The following is a 19950-nucleotide window of genomic DNA, read 5'->3' as shown; positions in this document are numbered from 1 at the left end:
AAACAAACAAAAAAACTGATCTCAGGTGTAACAGTTTCTTTATTATTTATTTATTTATTTATATATTTTTAAGATGGGGTTTCACCATATTTGTCAGGCTGGTCTTGAACTCCCGCCCTCAGGTGATCTGCCTGCATTGGCCTCCCAAGTGCTTAGATTACAGGCGTGAGCCACCGTACCCCGCCCAGGTGTAACAGTTTCATACTGAAACCACTTCCTCCCCACCTCCCCATGGAAAAACTGTCTGTGGTTGGGGGACGCTAGGTTAGAGACTTGCTACTTAAAATGTGGTCTGTGCAGTATCAGCTGGGAATTCTTTGGAAATATAGCCTCTGAGCGCCACCCTAGAAGATGCCCAGGTGATTCTTATGTCCCTTAACAGTTGAAAAGTACTAGATTAGAGGAGATCCAGCTGCCTTCTCAGGTGAAGTGCATTTTCAGGAGACTCTGGAGCCCTTTGTTTTCTGACCTGGGAATAACTCTCTTGGGGGGAACTTTTCTAGTGAAAAGAGGGTGGACACGTAATCCAGAATACTAGAATTGGAATGTCCCCCTAGATTATTCAATGAGACTGGCAGCTCTTGGGAGTGGGGACTGCCTTATACATCTTCAAACCACTTATTAACATTTATGAACTCCAACCAAGGTCAGCTAGCTGATGGCACAGTTATAGCAATTAACCTCTGACATTTGTTTAGCACTTCAAAATTTATTAGACAGCTTCACTTCCATTATTTTTATGGAAAACAACCATATGAAGTAATTAGGACACTGCAAATGAGGGAAGCGGAGACTCAAAGAATTCAATGGTTTTAACAAAGTCTGTAAGAGGGGCCCCCATTCTTTCTTTTTCTTCCTTCCTTCCTTTCTCCCTTTCTTCCTCCCTTTCTTCTTCTTTTTCCTTCCTTCCTCCCTTTCTTCTTTCTCTCTCTCTCCCTCCCTTCCTGCCTTCTTTCTTCCCTCCCTCCCTTTCTTCTTTCTTTCTCTCTCTCTCTCTCCCTCCCTTCCTGCCTTCTTTCTTCCCTCCCTCCCTTTCTTCTTTCTTTCTCTCTCTCTCTCTCCCTCCCTTCCTGCCTTCTTTCTTCCCTCCCTCCCTTTCTTCTTTCTTTCTCTCTCTCTCTCTCCCTCCCTTCCTGCCTTCTTTCTTCCCTCCCTCCCTTTCTTCTTTCTTTCTCTCTCTCTCTCTCCCTCTCCCTCCTTCCCTCTCTGTCTCTCTTTCTCTTGCTTGCTCGCTTGACAAGGTCTGGCTGGAGTACAGTGGCGCAATCTTGGATCGTTGTAGTCTTGATTCTCCCATCTCAGCCTTCCAAGTATCTGGGACTACAGACGCTTGTCACCATGCTGGCTAACTTTTGATTTTTTGTAGACACATGGTTTTGCTCCGTTGCCCAAGCTGATCTTTAACTCCTGGGTTTAAGAGATCAGCCTCTGGCCGGTTGCGGTGGCTCACGCCTGTAATCCCAGCACTTTGGGAGGCCGAGGCGGGTGGATCACGAGGTCAAGAGATCGAGACCATCCTGGTCAACACGGTGAAACCCCGTCTCTACTAAAAATACAAAAAATTAGCTGGGCATGGTGGTGCATGCCTGTAATCCCAGCTACTCGGGAGGCTGAGGCAGGAGAATTGCCTGAACCCAGGAGGTGGAGGTTGCGGTGAGCCGAGATCGCGCCATTGCACTCCAGCCTGGGTAACAAGAGCGAAACTCAGTCTCAAAAAAAAAAAAAAAAAAAAAGGAGATCAGCCTCTGTCTCCCAAAGTGCTGGAATTACAGACATGAGCCACCATGCAAGCCCTCAATTTTATTCTCGTCAGAATAACTGGTTTGGGTGTATCTAGTTCCAATCTCTCCATGACTACTTTCCTTGTGACAGAAAAGCACACACCTTATGGGGTTATAAAGATTATAAAAGCACTTATTGTAATAAGTGCTCAGGAAATAGTTTTCCAGACAGGCGAGGTGGCTCAGGCCTGTAATCCCAGCACTTTGGGAGGCTGAGGCGGGTGGATCACTTGTGATCAGCAGTTTGAGACCAGCCTGGCCAACATGGTACAACCTGGTCTCTACTAAAAATATAAAATAAGCCGGGTGTGGTGGCGCATGCCTGTAATCCCAGCTACTTGGGAGGTTGAGGCAGGAGAATCGCTTGAACCTGGAAGGCAGAGGTTGCAGTTAGCCAAGATCCCGCCACTGCCTTCGGCCTGGGCAATAGAGCAAGACACTGTCTCAAATAATAATAATAATTATTATTAAAATAAGGGAAATGTTAGTTTTCCTTTCTTCCTTTCTTTTTTTTTTGAGATGAAGTTTCACTCTTGTTGCCCAGACTGGAGTGCAATGGTGCTATCTCAGCTGACAATAACCTCCGCCTCCTGGGTTCAAGCTAGTCTCCTGCCTCAGCCTCCTGAGTAGCTGGGATTACAGGCGCCCGCCACCACGCCGGGTAATTCTTGCATTTTTAGTAGAGATGGGGGTTTCACCATGTTGGCCAGGCTGGTCTCGAACTCCTGACCTTCAGGTGATCCACCCACCTCGGCCTTCCAAAGTGTTGGGATTACAGGCGTGAGCCACCGCGTCCGGCCAGGAAATGTTAGTTTTCCAACCGTCCCCACCTCCCTTTCCAGGACGCCTAACCTTGTGGTTGCAGCACTGCTCCTCCTCTCTAAAACTTTTGCTTCAGCTTTCCAGCCTGCCTTCTGTGACACGCCTGTATTTTCTTCTGGGTGATCCACAGGCCTGGGAGGGTTAATTTAGTACTTCCCTGAATGTGGCTTATTTCAGGCTTTCTAAGCGCTAAGAGAGTGAGTGGCAAAAGGTGTAGGGGAATTCGGAGCTGGAAAAAACAGTAGTAATAGTCTCATGGAAAACAACAAGAAAACCCCGCTCCCGACGGTAACCAGGGGTTGGCCAGAGGACGTACGTATCCGCGCTGCTCCCCCTCCGACCGCCAGGGGGCGGTGGAGGAAGCTTTGGAGGTCTGTCCCCGGACCACGCACGCGTCCTTCTTTCCCGTTAGTCTTTCCTTCACTTCCGTTGAGCGCAGCCTCGCCGTTTGTCCCTTGCGGCTACCCGTCCGCATACGAATCTAGCCCGGGAACTGAGTCGTGGGAGTGCGGTCTGTGCCGTTTCGGCCGGGAGTTTGCTGACTCCAAACGTCCTGCGGACCGGCAAGATGTGCTCTCTGGGGTTGTTCCCTCCTCCACCGCCTCGGGGTCAAGTCACCCTATATGAGCACAATAACGAGCTGGTGACGGGCAGTAGCTATGAGAGCCCGCCTCCCGACTTCCGGGGCCAGGTGGCCAGGGCGAGGAGGGAGGGGACCTACAGGCATGGGGGTGGAGTCGGGGAGAACTGGGGAAGGAAAGCAGTATGACAGGGGCAGGGTCGCAGAGTCTAGCCGACTGGAAGCAGCCTGGCCCCTGCAGAGAATAGAAGGGCTGGAATCTGTTTGGACTGTGATTGGAGTATAAGAGGTTAAGCAGCTGTGGAGGAGGCCTAGAGGGGATGGAGAGAATAAGAAAGTTTCTAGGGAGTGTGAAGATGCAGGAGAGCTCTTTAAAAACTGGGGACAGTATCTTGGGAGGATCAGGACGTTACAACCTGCAACTTTTTCCATGGTGTCTCTGGGAAGGACAAGGAAGGGAAACTGACATTGAGCGTTTGCCCTGTAAGAAAGAGACTGAGTCAGGTGCTTTCTAAAAATGTTATACAGTTTCATAATTACAGCAACCCTATGAAATATTATTCTAGTTGTACAGATACGGGAGCTAAGACTTGTTTCCCATTCTCACAAGTGTTAGCTTTGTGGAAATGGAAACAGGCCTCTGGAATCTCATACGTAGCTCAGCGGTGGGTGGAGATAGCAAGGAATTAAAGATTTGGGAGGAGACTGACTCACTGTCACACCCCTCACTTCTGTGCTATAGTGGATCAATCTTCCGATCCTACACCTGACCAAGGATCCGCTAAAGACCCCTGGAAGGCTGGACCATGGCACGAGAACTGCCTTCATCCATCACCGGGAGCAAGTGTGGAAGAGATGCATCAGCATTTGGTGAGGCATGGCAAAGGGTTTCCTGGGTCATAGTCTGCAGATCCTGGAAAATGAGTCACCACCCCTTTACCTTGGGGTGTTCTTCAAAAGACTTTTATTCAGGCTCTCTCTCCATGAGAGCTGTATATGCTAAATCATATGAAATTACTGGTCCTTATTGTAGAACTCAAACGCTCAATAAATATCAGTTTTCCTTCCTTGTCCTTCCCAGGAACACTATGGAAAAAGTACTTCCATTTCATCTCTAGTTACTTGCTTTCCTTTCTGGCTTGATTAGGTGAACCTGCTCTCTGCCCCTACCCCATATCATTACCACTTCTGAGCTTTTACCTGAAGCTCAGCAAGATTAGATAGAAGGTTGCATTGAATAATCTCATATGTAGGTGATCCACTTTGCACGTGTAGGAGTGGAGCCACACTCCCTGGGTCCTTTTGTTTTTTGAGATGGAGTCTTGCTTTGTTGCCAGGCTGGAGTGCATCTCAACTTACTGCAACCTCTGTCTCCTGGGTTCAAATGATTCCCCTGCCTCAGCCTCCCGAGTAGCTGGGACTACAGGCACGTGCCACCATGCCTGGCTAATTTTTTGTATTTTAGTAGAGATGGGGTTTCACCATGTTGGCCACATGTTCTCGATCTCCTGACCTCGTGATCTGCCCACCTTGGCTTCCCAAAGTGCTGGGATTACAGGCATGAGCCACTGTGCCTGGCCTGGGCTCATTTTCTGGCTGTGCCATTTTTTAGCTGTGTGACCTTGAGCAAGTTACTTAATCACCTTGTTTTTCAGTTTCTTCATCTGTATATGGAACTTATCTTACAATGTTGAAGTGATGATTAAGTGAATTAATAAAGTACTGAGAGAACAGTGCTTCATATTAATGGCACATTTTTTTTTTTTTTTTTTATTGAGATGGAGTCTTGCACTGTCCCCCAGGCTAGAGTGCAGTGGTGTGATCTCGGCTCACTGCAACCTCTGCCTCCTGGGCTCAAGTGATTCTCCTGCTTTGGCCACCTGAGCAGCTGGGACTATGGGTGCACCCCACCATGCCTGGCTAATTTTTGTATTTTTTGTAGAGATGGGGTTTCACCATTTTGGCCAGGCTGGTCTCGAACTCCTGACCTCACCTGATCTGCCCGCCTTGGCCTCCCAAAATGCCAGGATTACAGCTGTGAGCCACCAGGCCTGGCCTTATTAATGGCACATATTAATCCCTTCAAGGATTAGTTATGCCAGGCACAGTGACTCATGCCTGTAATCCCAGCACTTTGGTAGGCTGAGGCAGGCAGATTGCTTGAACTCAGTAGTTCCATACTACCCTGGGGAACATGGTGAAACCCTGTCTCTACAAGAAAAATGCAAAAATTAGCCAGGTATGGTGGTGTATGCCTCCAGTCTCACCACCTCAGGAGGCTTAGGTATATGAGGATTGCTTGAGCCTGGGAGGTGGAGGTTGCAGTGAGCCAAGATTGCACCAGTGCAGTTGCACAGAGTGAGACTTTGTCTCAAAAAAAAAGGGTTAGTAGGGATGAATTCCTAGAAATGAAGTTGCTGGGCTCAGAGGGTATGTTCATCTGTAATTTTATGAGGTGTTCCAAATAGTCCTCTGTCAAAATTGTACATGTATATGGTCCCACCAGCAGTGTGTGAGAGAGCTCAGAGGGTATGTTCATCTGTAATTTTATGAGGTATTCCAAACAGTCCTCTGTCAAAATTGTACATGTATATGGTCCCACCAGCAGTATGTGAGAGCCTGTTTTCCAACACATGTACTGTCAAACGTTGATCTTTGGTACTTTAGTATAGTTAAATGTGCATGCCTGTGTAAGTGAAGTTGAACATCAGTTTATTGAAAAGCCATTCATTCCCAGGCTCTTTCCTGTCTCCTACTTCTGCGGCTGCTGCTTGTCAGGCTTTTTGGTGGCTCCTCTTCCTGATGTCCCTTAAATGTTGGTGTTCCTGGGGCTAGATTTCCAGTCGATGCATCAGACCTGGGTGTTCACTTGTTTGCCAAATTATCCTGCTTGAATATTTCACAGGCTTCATATATTCAGCATGCTCAAATCCAGTCTCTTTATTTCTGTCTCCAAACCTACTTCCCAATGACCATATTACTCATTTAGGAACAAGTGGTTTGAGTGTAGGTTCTGCGGGAGATAGATGGTTGACCCCTGACTGTGCTGCTTTCTACTGAGATTACCTTGTTCATATTAATTAACCTCTTCACACCTTTTCTCTCATCTAAAAATGCAGTGATAGGCTGGGCACGGAGGCTCATACCTGTAATCCCAGCACTTTGGGAGGCTGAGGCGAGTGGATCACCTGAGGTCAGGAGTTGGAGACCAGCCTGGCCAACGTGATAAAACTCTGTGTCTACTAAAAATGAAAAAATTAGCCGGGCATAGTGGTACCCACCCGTAATCCTAATTACCCAGGAGGCTGAGGCACAAGAATTGCTTGAACCTGGGAGGTGGAGGTTGCAGTAAGCTGAGTTCACACCATGGCACTCCAGCCTGGGCAATAGAGGGAGACTCAGTCTTTAAAAAAAAAAAAAAAAAAGCACAGTGAAACCCTCCTCTACAAAAAATTTACAAATTAGCTGGGCATGATGATGTGTGCCTGTAGTCCCAGCTGTTCAGGAGGCTGGGGCAGGAATGCCTGAGCCCAGAAGGTTGAGGCTGCAGTGAGCCATGATCATGCTACTTTAGCCTGGGTGACAGCAAGACTCCATCTCAATAAAATAAAAATACATGCAGTGATAACAATACCTGTCTTGTAGGATTGTGATAATGGCTTGATTAGTTCATGTGAGGCACCTAGTCCAGAGCTGGCACATTGTAAGCATATTAGCTGATATAGTTATTACCTAGGCGTTTCCCTTGTATTGCTCTTTCCTTTACTAATGTTTGTTTAGTCTTCACATCTTGTTCATGCTACTTCCTAAACCTCTCAAATCTATCTCTTTTCTTCATACCCACCAGTTCAGGCCATTTTCACCTTTTTCCTGAAGTAGATTCTTAACTGATTTCTTTTTTTTTTTTTGAGACGGAGTTTCGCTCTTGTTACCCAGGCTGGAGTGCAATGGCGCGATCTCGGCTCACGCAACCTCCGTCTCCTGGGTTCAGGCAATTCTCCTGCCTCAGCCTCCTGAGTAGCTGGGATTACAGGCACGCACCACCATGCCCAGCTAATTTTTTGTATTTTTGGTAGAGACGGGGTTTCACCATGTTGACCAGGATGGTCTCGATCTCTTGACCTCGTGATCCACCCGCCTCGGCTTCCCAAAGTGCTGGGATTACAGGCTTGAGCCACCGCGCCCGGCCTTTTTTTTTTTTTTTTTTTTTTGAGGCAAAGTCTTGTTTTGTTGCCAGGCACCAGGCTGGAGTCCAGTGGCGCGATCTCGGCTCACTGCAACCTCCACCTCCAGGGTTCAAGCAATTCTCCTGCCTCAGTCTCTTGAGTAGCTGGGACTACAGGTGTGTGCCACCACACCCAGCTAATTTTTGTATTTTTTAGTAGAGACGGGGTTTCACCATGTTGGCCAGGATGGTCTCGATCTCTTGACCTCATGATCCGCCTGACTCGGCCTCTCAAAGTGCTGGGATTACAGGTGTGAGCCACCGCACCCAGCCTTTTTTTTTTTTCAGGCAGGGTCTTGCTCTATTGCCCAGCGTGGAGTGCAGTGGCACAAACATGGAACACGGCTCACTGCATCGTCAGCCCCCAGGGCTCAAGCAGTGCTCCCTCCTCAGCCTCCCAAGTAGCTGGGACCACAGTCGTGGGCCATCACACCTGGCTAATTTTGTATTTTTTTTGTAGAGATGGGGTTTTCTATGTTGCCTAGGCTGGTCTCTGAGCTCCTGAGCTCAGGTGATCCACCTGCCTTGGCCTCCCAAAGTGAGCCACTGCACCTGGACTTTTTCTGTTCTTTTTTCGTGTGTGTGTGTGTGTGTGTGTGTGTGTGTGAGAGAGAGAGAGAGAGAGAGAGAGGGAGATGGAGTCTCACTCTTGTCCAGGCTGGATTGCAATGGTGCGATCTCGGCTCACTGCAACCTCTGCCTCCCAGGTTCAAACAATTCTCCTGTCTCAGCCTCTCGAGTAGCTGGAACTAGAGGCGCATGCCACCACACCCAGCTAATTTTTGTATTTTTAGTGGAGATGGGGTTTCACCATGTTGGCCATGATGGTCTCGATCTCCTGACCTTGTGATCCGCCCGCCTCGGTCTCCCAAAGTGCTGGGATTAGCATGAGCCTCATGTCGGCCCTTATTCTTATCACTCCCTAATCTGCAGCCAGACTGCTCTTTCTAAAATGCTACTGTGTGATCTGTTTATTCTTTTCCTTAAAATGCTTCTGTGGCTTTCCATTCATTGTCTTAGAGCAGGTCCTAACTCCTTGGCCTGCTCACAAAGCCCCAAAAGTCCTCTGAGCCTTGGTTGCCTCATAGATAAATGGGTAGAATGTCATTCAGATTTGTGAGATACTTAAATGAAAGGACAACGTATAGAGTGCCTGGTACATAGTTGGCACTCCTTAAATGTGAGTGCCCATATTTTTAATACATGTATATTGAATGAATGAATGAAACTTGTAGAGGGGACAGAGGGGATTAGAGTAATCTGACTCACATTTTCCTCCCTTCTCAGGCGTGATGTGGGCCTTTTTGGGGTACTAAATGAAATTGCAAACTCAGAAGAAGAGGGTAAGTATTTTTCCCTCCAGTCTTCCCTAGTTTTGTGGTTATCTCCCCTCCATATTATTGAACTCACCCCAACACCTGTTGGCCCAGACTCTTTCCTTTTAGCCCTATTTTTCCTGTTCTCTTCTCTCCTACCTACCCAAATAACCCAGAGCGGGTGTGCAGAGTGAGGTGTTGGGAGCGCTTACTGGGCAGAAGGACCTGGGGAGTGGCTGGCTGTCCTTCCTTGTCTTTCACCTAGAGGGCTTCTGGTGAGAACCCTGTGAATGCTTTAATCAGAGCTGCTTCCTCAACCCCACAGTGTTTGAGTGGGTGAAGACGGCATCCGGCTGGGCCCTGGCACTCTGTCGATGGGCCTCCTCCCTCCATGGGTCCCTGTTCCCCCATCTGTCTGTAAGTTTGGCTTCCTCCCCAGCCCTCTGCAGTTGCTGCGTCCCCATCCTGCTCTGCCCCCATTCCTATCCCTGCAGATCAGGGTTGGGTGTGATGACTTCAGAGGGTAGGCATGGTCCAGCTCCCCGGTAGGAACAGTGAGGGGATGAGGTCCTTTTGCCCCAGTGTGTCCTCTGTCTGCTTTGTTCTTACAGCTCAGGAGTGAAGATCTGATTGCTGAATTTGCCCAAGTCACAAATTGGTGAGTGCACAGTCCCTGGAGCTCTGTGGGAAGGAAGTCCTGAACCTTGAAACTTCTTCTGGGGAGAAGGCAAAGACTCCTACTCGTTTCCTGATTACTCCCCATATTCTCATTCCTCCTGTTCCCCCCAAAAAGAATAAAAGAAAAAGTAGGAAAAAACCACGTCCTTACTGGAAATGAATGTGAGCTTCTGGGCTTGGCTGGGGTAGGTGCAGGACTCTTTATGTTAACTCCTTCCTTAGGTCCAGCTGCTGCTTGCGTGTCTTTGCATGGCACCCTCACACCAACAAGTTTGCAGTGGCCCTACTAGATGACTCAGTCCGTGTGTATAATGCCAGCAGGTGTGTGTGGGCATACCAGGTGGGCTCTGACTTGTCAATACAACCTTTGCTTGCCAGCCTTGGTCCCAGGGAGTCCTATAGTTCTTGAACCTGATTCATAGGGCTCCTTCCAGAACTGGGGTCAGCCAAGCTCTATAACTGGATGTGTGCTCTTTCTAGACCTAAACTTTATCCCCTCCTGCCCCATAATGCCCCTGGGCCCTGGATGGATCCTTTTTCTTCTCTGTGGCTTTCTCTCCTTAACTGCACTCCAGGCCTTGGAGCCTTGGTGTTCTTGCCTTGACTCACTTCCCTACCCCTTTACCCTAGCACCATAGTCCCCTCCCTGAAGCACCGGCTGCAGCGAAATGTGGCAGCTCTGGCCTGGAAGCCCCTCAGTGCCTCTGTCTTGGCTGTGGCCTGCCAGAGCTGCATTCTCATCTGGACCCTGGACCCTACCTCCTTGTCTACCCGGTGAGTCCTAGTAGCCTGTCTTACCTTGGCCTGAGAATTGTGCAATGCTAGGCATGGTGGGTGGTGAGGAGATCTGAAAGGAGAAATTATTCGTCCTCACAGCACTTCCCAGGGCTATCGGAAAAGCAGATTAAGATCAAGGTTGGTTGCTAAGAATAATCTGGAGAAAGAGACAGAACTAGGGGCGTTTTAGATTGTGGGTACAATGTGTCTGTGGGTTATAGGGTGGAAAGACTTTTTTTTTTTTTTTTTTTTTGAGATGGTGTCTCACACTGTTGCCTAGGCTGTAGTACAGTGACACAATCTCGGCTCACTGCAGTCTCCACCTCCGAGGTTCGAGCATTTCTCCTGCCTCAGCCTCCTGAATAGCTGGGCACACGCCACCATGCCCAGCTAATTTTTTTTTATTTTTAGTAGAGACAGGGTTTCATATTGGCCAGGATGGTCTCGATCTCCTGACCTCGTGATCTGCCCACCTCGGCCTTCCAAAGTGCTGAATTACAGGCGTGAGCCATCTTGCCCAGCCGGAAAGACTGTCTTTCAGAGAACTATCAGGAGACTTAAAGGAAGTATGAAGAAAATTAGTACAGCTAAGATCAGAAACTAATGAAATTAGAAAAGGAATACCTGTGAGCACTAACTAAAATAAAACCACAAACTGGTTGTTTAAATTATGAATAAGCTAGATGCTGTGGCTCATGCCTGTAATCCCAGCACTTTGGGAGGCTGAGGCGGGTGGATCATGTAAGGTCAGGAGTTCAAGACCAGCTTGGCCAATATGGTGCAACCCCATCTCTACTAAAATACAAAAGTAGCCAGGCATGATGGCGGGTGCCTGTAATCCCAGCTACTCAGGAGGCTGAGATGGGAGAATCACTTGAACCTGGGAGATGGTGGTTACAGTGAGCCGAGATTGCGCCACTGTATTCCAGCCTGGGTGGCTGAGTGAGATGCCATCTCAAAAAAAAAAAAAAAAAAAATTATGAATTAAGGCTGGGCGAAGTGGCTCACACCTGTAATCCCAGCACTTTGAGAGGCCAAGGAGGGTGGATTGCATGAGGCCAGGAGTTCCAGACCACCCTGGCCATCATGGTAAAACCCCATCTCTACTAAAAATACAAAAATTAGGTCAGGCACAGTGGCTCATGCCTGTAATCCCAGCACTTTGGGAGGCCAAGGAGGGTGGATTGCTTGAGGCCAGGAGTTCAAGACCAGCCTGGCCAACATGGTGATACCCCATAACGCCTGTGATCCCAGGGACTTGGGAAGCTGAGACCGAGAATCACTTGAACCCAGGAGACAGAGGTTATAGTGAGTTGACATCATGCCACTGCAGCTGCACTCCAGCCTGGGGGACAGAGCAAGACCCTGTCTCAAAAAAACCCCAAAAAACCAAAAAACCCAAAAATTGGTGGTATGCATCTGTAGTCTCAGCTACTCAGGAGGCTGAGGCAGGAGACTCACTTGAAACGCGGGAGGTAGAGGTGGGGGTTGCAGTGAGCTGAGATCACACCACTGTGATCCAGCCTGGGCAACTGAGCAAGACTGTCAAAAAAAAAAAAAAATTATTATTTTGTGTGTGTGTGTGTGTGTGTGTGTGTGTGTGTGTGTGTGTAAAAAAGAAAACTTTTTGGCCAGCCTAATTAAGGAGAAAGAGAAAACCAAAGTATACTATTTTCAGAAGTGGAAAGAGATAACCGTAGATATGGTAGAAAACAGAAGAATTATAAAAGAATATTATGGACATGTTTAGGCCAACAAATTTGAAAATCTGAAGGAAATCTTTGATTTTCTAGCAAAATATAAGTTACCAAAGTGGATTGTAGAAGAAAATGATGAGTTCTACCACTAAAACGGACACCAGGCTGAGATGGTTTTACGAGGGTTATATCTAATTTTCAAAAGGATAGTCTTAGGTTGGGTGCAGTGGCCAACACCTGTAATCTTACCACTTTGGGAGGCTGAGGTGGGAGGATCACATGAGCCCAGGGGTTTGAGAGAAGCCTTGGCAACTTAGTGAGACCCCCCATCTCTAAAAAAAATTTTAATAATTAGCCAGGTGTGGTGGTGCAAGCATGTGGTCCCAGCACTGCAGGAGGCTGAGGCAGGAGGATTGCCTGAGCTTAGAAGGTCAAGGCTTCAGTGAGCCATGATCTCTAACAGAGTGAGACCTTGTCTCAAAAAAAAGGTAGTCTCTATGTTACTTATTCCAGATTATAGGAAATTTGGAAAGCCTTCTGATTTTAAAAAAAAACTTTAATAAACTTTTTATTTTGGCAGAATTTTAGATTTGTAGAAAAGTTGCAAAGATAGTACAGAGAGTTTTGGCATACCCTTCATGCAGTTTCCCCCATTGTTAACATCTTATATTACCATGTTAGATTTGTCAAAACTAAGAAGCCAATGTTTGTTATATTTGTTCATTATTATTAACTACAAATTTTATTCACATTTCACCTGTTTTCCTGTTAATGTCCTCCCTCTTTCTGTTGCAGGATCCTTCCTGATTTATTTTTATAAAGTTAATGTAACCCTAATACCTAAACCTTGACAATAGATAATATAAGAAAAAAAATACATAATAGGTTTTGTTTTATTTATTTATTTATATTTTGAGACAGAGTCTTGCTCCGTCACCTGGGCCAGAGTGCAGTGGCGCAATCTTGGCTCACTGCATCCTCCACCTTCTAGGTTCAAGCGATTCTCCTGCCTTAGCTTCCCGAGTAGCTGGCATTACAGGTGCCCACCACTGTGCCCAGCTAATTTTTGCATTTTTAGTAGAGACGGGGTTTCACCATGTTGGCCAGGCTGGTCTCAAACTCCTGACCTCAAGTGATCTGCCCACCTCAGCCTCCCAAAGTCCTGAGATTAGAGATTGGGCCATTGCATTCTAGCCTGGGCGATGAGCAAAACTCAATTTCCAAAAAAATTTAAAAAACAATAAATAAGGCCAGGCGTGATGGCTCATGCCTGTAATCCCAGCACTTTGGGAGGCTGAGGCAGATGGATTGCTTGAGTCTAGGAGTTTGAGACTAGCTTGGGCAACACAGACACTGTCTATACAAACAATAAAAAAACTAGCTGGGGTTGGGGTGTACTCCTGTAGTCCTAGCTACTTGAGAGGCTGAGGCTGAGGCTGAGGCTGAGGCAGGAGCCTCAGGAGTTTGAGGCTACAGTATTCTGTGATTGTGCTACTGCACTCCAGCCTGGAGTGTGCCCAGCCCAGGAAATATAAATATTTTAATATATAAAAATATATTTTTATATTTACATGTTTATATGTTTTAATATATATATGTATAAATATACATATATATATATAAATTTTTTTTTGAGACAGAGTCTTACTCTGTCACCAGGCTGGAGTGCAATGGCACGATCTTGGCTCACTGCGACTTCCGCCTCCTGGGTTCAAGCAATTCTGCCTCAGCCTCCGAGTAGCTGGGACTACAGGCGTGCGCCACCACGCCCAACTAATTTTTGTATTTTTAGTAGAGACGGGGTTTCACCATGTTGGCCAGGATAGTCGATCTCTTGACCTCCTGATCCACCTGCCTCAGCTTCCTAAAGTGCTGGGATTACAGGTGTGAGGCACCGTGCCTGGCCAGGAAATATTTATTTATTTATTTATTTTAAGAAGAAAGAAAAAGAAAGAGTTAAAAAAAAAAAGAATGAAGGAGAGGAAGGAAGAGGAAGAGGGAGATAGAACAGGGGTGTTGCTTTATTGCCTGGGCTAGAATGCAGTCTAAAAATGGGTATGCCTATAATTGTGTTTAATAATAGAGACATGAAAAAAAAAATGAGGGAAGAAAATAACAAGCAGCCAACCAATATTTGATTTAAACCTGTAAATAGGTGTGATGTGGTACTGATAAGAGTGTATATTTTGTGTATTTAAAGTGGAGAGTTCTATGATTGTTAATTAAGTCTACTTGTTCCAGATCTGAGTTCAAGTCCTGGATATCGATGTTAACGTTCTGTCTCATTGATCTGTCTGATATTGATGTTGAAGTCTCCCACTATTATTGTGTGGGAGTCTAAGTCTCTTTATAAGTCTTATATATCTGGGTATTCCTGTATTGGGTTCGTATATATTTAGGATCTTTAGCTCTTCTTGTTACATTGATCCTTTTATCATTATGTAATATCCTTCTTTGCTTCTTTTGATCTTTGTTGCTTTAAAGTCTATTTTATCAGCAAAAATGGCAACTCCTGCTTTCTATTTATTTATTTATTTTTGCTCTCCATTTGGTTGGTAAATCTTTCTCCATCCCTTTGTTTTGAGTCTTTGTGTATCCTTGCATGTGAGATGGGTCTGGATGTAGCATACCAATGGGTCTTGGCTTTTTTTTGCCTGACTGTGTCTTTGGATTGGAGGATTTAGTCGATTTAAATTTAGAGTTAATAATAATATATGTGAGTTTAATACTGCCATTTAATGTTAGCTGGCTGTTTTGCCCATTAGTTGATATAAGTTCTTAATTATGTTGATGCTCTTTATTTTTTGGTATTTTTTAGAAAGGCTGATACTGGTTGTTCCTTTCTATGTGTAGTGGTTCTTTCAGAAGCTCTTGTAAAGCAGGCCAGGAAATATTTTTTATAGCATTATGTATAATAAAAACTTACAGACAAGTCAAATGTCCATTTGTAGAGGCATGACTGAATAAATTATAGTTCATCTATTGAGTGGTATACAGTGGAGCCACTGAAAAGAATGAGATGAATCTGAACTGACCTGCAAAGGCAGCTGTGATTTATTGTCAAGATCAATAGAATTAAGTTGTATATCCGTAACTAAGCCTTCACTGGAGCTGAAAGTGGTTATAGTTAGGTGGAAAGAGGTGAAGGTGGCATTAATTCAGGTAGTAGCCTTCATCTGTCAGGCCAGGCACATGGCTCTGGAAGTCCACAGCTGCAGACACATGGCAAGTGCCCTCAGGTAGTTCCCTTTCAGTGATGGAGGCCAAGCCACAGGCAGCATCTTTGTGATGAGCAGCAAACAGTGCAGGAGTACAGAGGTGGGAGGAGCTCTGATAAAGGAGGGGTGTGTTCTGAGGAGCCTTAGATAACTCTGGAGAGGAAAGGTTGGAACCTTGAAGTAATGTCATAAATTATCCTTGGATGGATGGATGGCCAGGCTGGATGGCCTGCAGTGGGAGCTGTGTTCTAGGGTGGGGCCTGACATCACCCCAGGGCACACCTTCTAGGTTACTGGTTAGGTTTTACCTCCTCATGGCCTGTAGTGAAAGCATTCCCCTTCACCCAGGCCTCGAGACCTTGCAGATCACCTCTTCTCTGTTGACCTGCTCATGGTGACTTGGCCCTTTTATTCTTCGCTGTTTTTTTAACTTCCACAATCCTTATTCGTTTTCCCTAACCTGGATTTGAGCTCAGAGCACAACATCAGGATAGGGAGGTTTTAGCAGGAGGCAAAGAAATAGAAGTTAGGGGCTAGCTTCTTGTCATTTTCTGACTCCATACCCTCTGTGTTTCCCCCAGACCCTCTTCTGGCTGTGCCCAAGTGCTGTCTCACCCTGGGCACACACCTGTCACCAGCTTGGCCTGGGCCCCCAGTGGAGGGCGACTGCTCTCAGCTTCACCCGTGGATGCTGCTATCCGGGTGAGTGCGTCCCTGTCCCTCATGCTCGTTTCAGTCCTGGCGAAAGTGTTTCTCACTCAGTGGTGGAAACATCATGGGGGAAGGAGGAGAGACCCTGGTCCATTCAGTCTTAAACTTACCCAGGGAGGAGCTTTGCCATCAGTCTCATTAGGATTAAAACTCCACCCTCTGTAATTGTCAGCATGAACCCGTGCCTCCTGTTTTGCAGTCCCTCTCTTGGTTCCTCTCCTTTCTGGCTTTTGGACGTTAGAGAGGACAGCCCACCACGAGATGACAGGGTGCTTGAGTTTTCTCTACTGCCCCACTCTCCTAGGTATGGGATGTCTCAACAGAGACCTGTGTTCCCCTTCCCTGGTTTCGAGGAGGTGGGGTGACTAACCTGCTCTGGTCCCCAGATGGCAGCAAAGTCCTGGCTACCACTCCTTCAGCTGTCTTTCGGTGAGTGGGAGAAGGATGGAGGGGGGCATGGACCTAGAGAAAGGCACTTAGCTCCTGGAAGCTCTGTCAAGGGAGGTAGGTCCAAATTTTGGAACTTCAGAGGTCCTGAGCTGTAATTGGCTTCTCTCTGGCTCAGAGTCTGGGAGGCCCAGATGTGGACTTGTGAGAGGTGGCCTACTCTATCAGGGCGCTGTCAGGTAAGAGGGGACTCTGATTCACAGATGCTGGGGAGGAGAGGATTCCAATGGGCCCCTGATGCCCCCAAGCCCAGCCACCTCTACTTTCCGTCCTCTGTTCTACTATAGACATAGCTTCCCCTGCCTTTTGCTTCCTGACCCCAGACTGGCTGCTGGAGCCCAGATGGCAACCGATTGCTGTTCACTGTGTTGGGAGAGCCACTGATTTACTCCCTGTCTTTTCCAGAACGTTGTGGTGAGTTAGGCCAACACTTCAGTATTTGGGGTGGTCAGAGGGAGGCAGCAACATTTGGTAAGATGCAGCTCTGAGGGATAATGGGAAATATAGCAGTTTAAGAGATTTAGAGGTGTCGATGCCTGTGGTGAGCTGGCGGCTGACCAGTGAGAGGCCTGTTTCTTGCAAGAACCTCTGCTCTTATCCATCCACAGGTGAGGGAAAGGGACGTGTTGGAGGTGCGAAGTCAGCAACAATTGTGGCAGATCTGTCCGAGACAACAATCCAGACACCAGATGGTGAGGAGAGGTAAGCTGAGTGGTTGAGAGAATGGCAGTGAAAAGCAGGTGGGAGGGACACACTGAAACTCGCCAAACCTGTCCTCACACACAGGCTTGGGGGAGAGGCTCACTCCATGGTCTGGGACCCCAGTGGGGAGCGTCTGGCTGTGCTCATGAAAGGTAAGAGGGAAGGATGAAGGGCTTAGCCCACAGCCATCTTTCCAGTTAAAGTAGTGAGGCCATACCCTGGCCTGCAGTTCTCCTCTGCCCCTGTCCTGGGACTGCCTTGAGTTCTTCCCCTATCCCTGGATCCATTTCTTACAGGAAACCCAAGGGTACAGGATGGTAAACCAGTCATCCTCCTCTTCTGTACTCGAAACAGCCCTGTGTTTGAGCTCCTTCCCTGGTAAGTGCCACGTGGGCCCTTAGGTCTGGACTCCTCACCACCCTTCCTGCACAAAACCCGTATCTCACTACATGCAGCTCCCTTCCGCCTCCACTTGCCTGCTCACCTTTTCTTTTAGTGGCATTATCCAGGGGGAGCCAGGAGCCCAGCCTCAGCTCATCGCTTTCCATCCTTCCTTCAACAAAGGGGCCCTGCTCAGTGTGGTGAGTGCGCCAGGCTGCTGGGGCTTCCGGGCCTTGGCTGCTGTATGGCTCTGCCAGGTGGCGTTCTTCGGGCCCAGGCTGATCCTTTTCTTTCCCCGCTCTGCAGGGCTGGTCCACAGGCCGAATTGCCCACATCCCACTGTACTTCGTCAATGCCCAGTTTCCACGTTTCAGCCCAGTGCTTGGCTGGGCCCAAGAACCCCCCGCTGGGGGTGGAGGCTGTATTCGTGACCTGCCCCTCTTTACTGAGACAGCCCCAACCTCTGCTCCTTGGGATCCTCTCCCAGGGCCACTACCTGTTCTGCCCCACTCGCCACATTCCCACCTCTAATAAAAGTTTTCCTTTTGTTTTTCACTCTGTTACCAGACTGTCTTCCAGGGAGTTGCACTGGAGTATCGTCAGGGAAGAAAGCATGGACTTTGGGTTAAGGCCCTGTTATGTCACTTTTTAGCCACTTGTGAATTTAATTCTAGAAACTATATAGTTTCAAATGATTTGGAAAGCAAGGCTAAGAAGTTAGTGTGAAGAAAAGAGTATCTAGCACAGGGTCTCACAAATAGTTGTTTCACTTTCCAGAATGGTATAGAGCAAGAATGAGTCAAGGACTGGGTATGAGACAGAAGGTTTTGTTTTTGTTTTTTGAAATGGAGTTTCACTCTTGTTCCCCAGGTTGGAGTGCAATGGGGTGATCTTGGCTAACTGCAACCTCCGCCTCCCAGGTTCAAGCGATTCTCCTGCCTTAGCCTCCCGAGTAGCTGAGATTACAGGTGCCCGCCACATGCCCAGCTAATTTTGTATTTTTAGTAGAAACGGTTTCTCCATGTTGGTCAGGTTGGTCTCAAACTCCTGACCTCAGGTGATCTGCCTACCTCGGCCTACCAAAGTGCTGGGATTACAGGCATGAGCCACCGCACCCAGCCAGAGATGGAAGGTTTTATTAGACTAGGAGATTTGTGGGAGGTGTGAGCGCTGGGCCAGGGTGGCACGGGCCATGCTCAAGGCACCCTCTCGGGTGCAGTGACCGCCAATGAAGCCGCTGGCATGGACGAAGATGCAGCCAGGGATCCCACTGACCTGGTCCAGGGCCTCGTCCCGAAGACCCCACCATGGCTCTGGCAGGGGAAGCCTACGAATGGGCAGAAAGAAGGAGTAGAGTAGAGGTCAAAGTTGGCAGCATTCTCTTAACAAGGCTGAGACAGGCCTGAAGGTCTGCAGGGTGGTTCCCTAGGGCCTCACCGGCTTTGGAATGAGTGGAGCTCCTTGGGCACACACTGTACTCGCCATTGTCCAGCCTGGTCAGTGTAGATAACAAAGATGATGGCCACTGGAGGGGACAGCCCAGATTCCAGGTGGTAGAGATGCTCCTTCCAGGGACATCCACCTTTCGCCAGTTCCACAATCTCCCCACTTGGGTCCACCTGGAAGAGGGAGAGCATAGCCAGAAGGTTTAAGGTAGGCTGGGCATGGTGATCACGCTTGCAGTCACGACACTTTGGGAGGCTGAGGTGGGTGGATCAATTGAGCCCAGGAGTTTAAGACCAGCCTAGGCAACAAAGTGAGACCCTGTCTCTACAAAAAATACAAAACTAGCTGGGTGAGATGGCATGTGCCTGTAGTCCCAGCTACTCAGGAGGCTGAAGTGGGAGGATTGCTTGAGCCTAGGAGGTTGAGGCTGCAGTGAGTCAAGATTGTGTTCCACTGTACTCCAGCCTGGGCAACAGAGAGGAAAAAAAAGGGTTCAGAGTAGAAGCAGGAGCTCCTATTTATTGGCAGTCAGTAACCCCCAAGCGGCAATGCCTCCTCCCAGGCCTGTACCTGGAATCGCTGGGCAAGGGCCTCTTCCACCAAGGCCCGGGCTGGCAGCCAGCTGTGTTGGTAGAAATCTAATCTCTGCAGAAACTCCTCTTGAACCAGATTCATTGCACGCTTGAAGCCTGCCTGGGAATGATGAGAATCAGAACCAGTGCCGGCCTAAACTTTGAATTTGCTAGGACTTAAGAGGAGCAAATGCTCCCATTTCCCCTCAGCCCACAGTTCTTACAGGTCCCAGGAGCCCCATTACCTCGGTGTCTTGATTGGGCTGGCTCCAGGTAGGATTAAGTCGAGCAACTCGTGCACTCAGGGTAGTGGTCACTGCATATCGAGGCTCCCCTTCTGCCCACTGGGAGATCCCATTGTCCACTGCATCCACCTCTTCCACAAAGTTCTCATACATCTAAAGCAGCAGCAAGGGAAACGTTCTTGAGGCTACCTACTAGTTATGTGATGTCTTACAGGATTCAAAGTATGTTCATACTGTAATCCCAGCACTTTGGGAGGCCGAGGCGGGTGGATCACGAGGTCAAGAGATCGAGACCATCCTGGTCAACATGGTGAAACCCTGTCTCTACTAAAAATACAAAAAATTAGCTGGG

General features: G+C 47.8%; 2 protein-coding genes across 2 annotated transcripts in view; one reads left to right on the top strand and one right to left on the bottom strand.

Annotated features, from left to right (window-relative positions):
- The first annotated feature begins 3004 nt into the window (after positions 1 to 3004).
- On the top strand, positions 3005 to 17891 carry AAAS (aladin WD repeat nucleoporin). Its single transcript, XM_017501768.2, has 16 exons — positions 3005 to 3294; positions 3926 to 4053; positions 8696 to 8751; positions 9050 to 9141; positions 9336 to 9382; positions 9625 to 9723; positions 10033 to 10176; positions 15676 to 15796; positions 16110 to 16234; positions 16371 to 16431; positions 16576 to 16666; positions 16861 to 16954; positions 17039 to 17106; positions 17251 to 17332; positions 17451 to 17535; positions 17642 to 17891. Exons 1-16 carry the CDS (start codon positions 3172 to 3174, stop codon positions 17864 to 17866), a joined length of 1641 nt encoding a protein of 546 aa, XP_017357257.1. The 5' UTR covers positions 3005 to 3171; the 3' UTR covers positions 17867 to 17891.
- A 562-nt stretch (positions 17892 to 18453) lies between these two features.
- MYG1 (MYG1 exonuclease) overlaps positions 18454 to 19950 on the bottom strand; it is a 7886-nt gene continuing 6389 nt past the window's right edge. The window contains exons 4-7 of the mRNA XM_017501782.2: positions 19599 to 19751; positions 19352 to 19474; positions 18773 to 18954; positions 18454 to 18662 (exon numbers count right to left, since the gene is read on the bottom strand). Of these exons, the coding sequence (XP_017357271.1) occupies positions 18479 to 18662; positions 18773 to 18954; positions 19352 to 19474; positions 19599 to 19751 (642 nt within the window). The 3' untranslated portion in view covers positions 18454 to 18478. The remainder of the gene's footprint in view (positions 18663 to 18772; positions 18955 to 19351; positions 19475 to 19598; positions 19752 to 19950) is intronic.

This window comes from Cebus imitator, unplaced genomic scaffold (genome assembly GCF_001604975.1).
Source record: "Cebus imitator isolate Cc_AM_T3 unplaced genomic scaffold, Cebus_imitator-1.0 Scaffold285, whole genome shotgun sequence".
Taxonomy (NCBI): Eukaryota; Metazoa; Chordata; class Mammalia; order Primates; family Cebidae; genus Cebus; species Cebus imitator.
The sequence above is the reverse complement of the archived record's forward strand: the minus strand, read 5'-3'. Positions and strand labels throughout refer to the sequence as shown.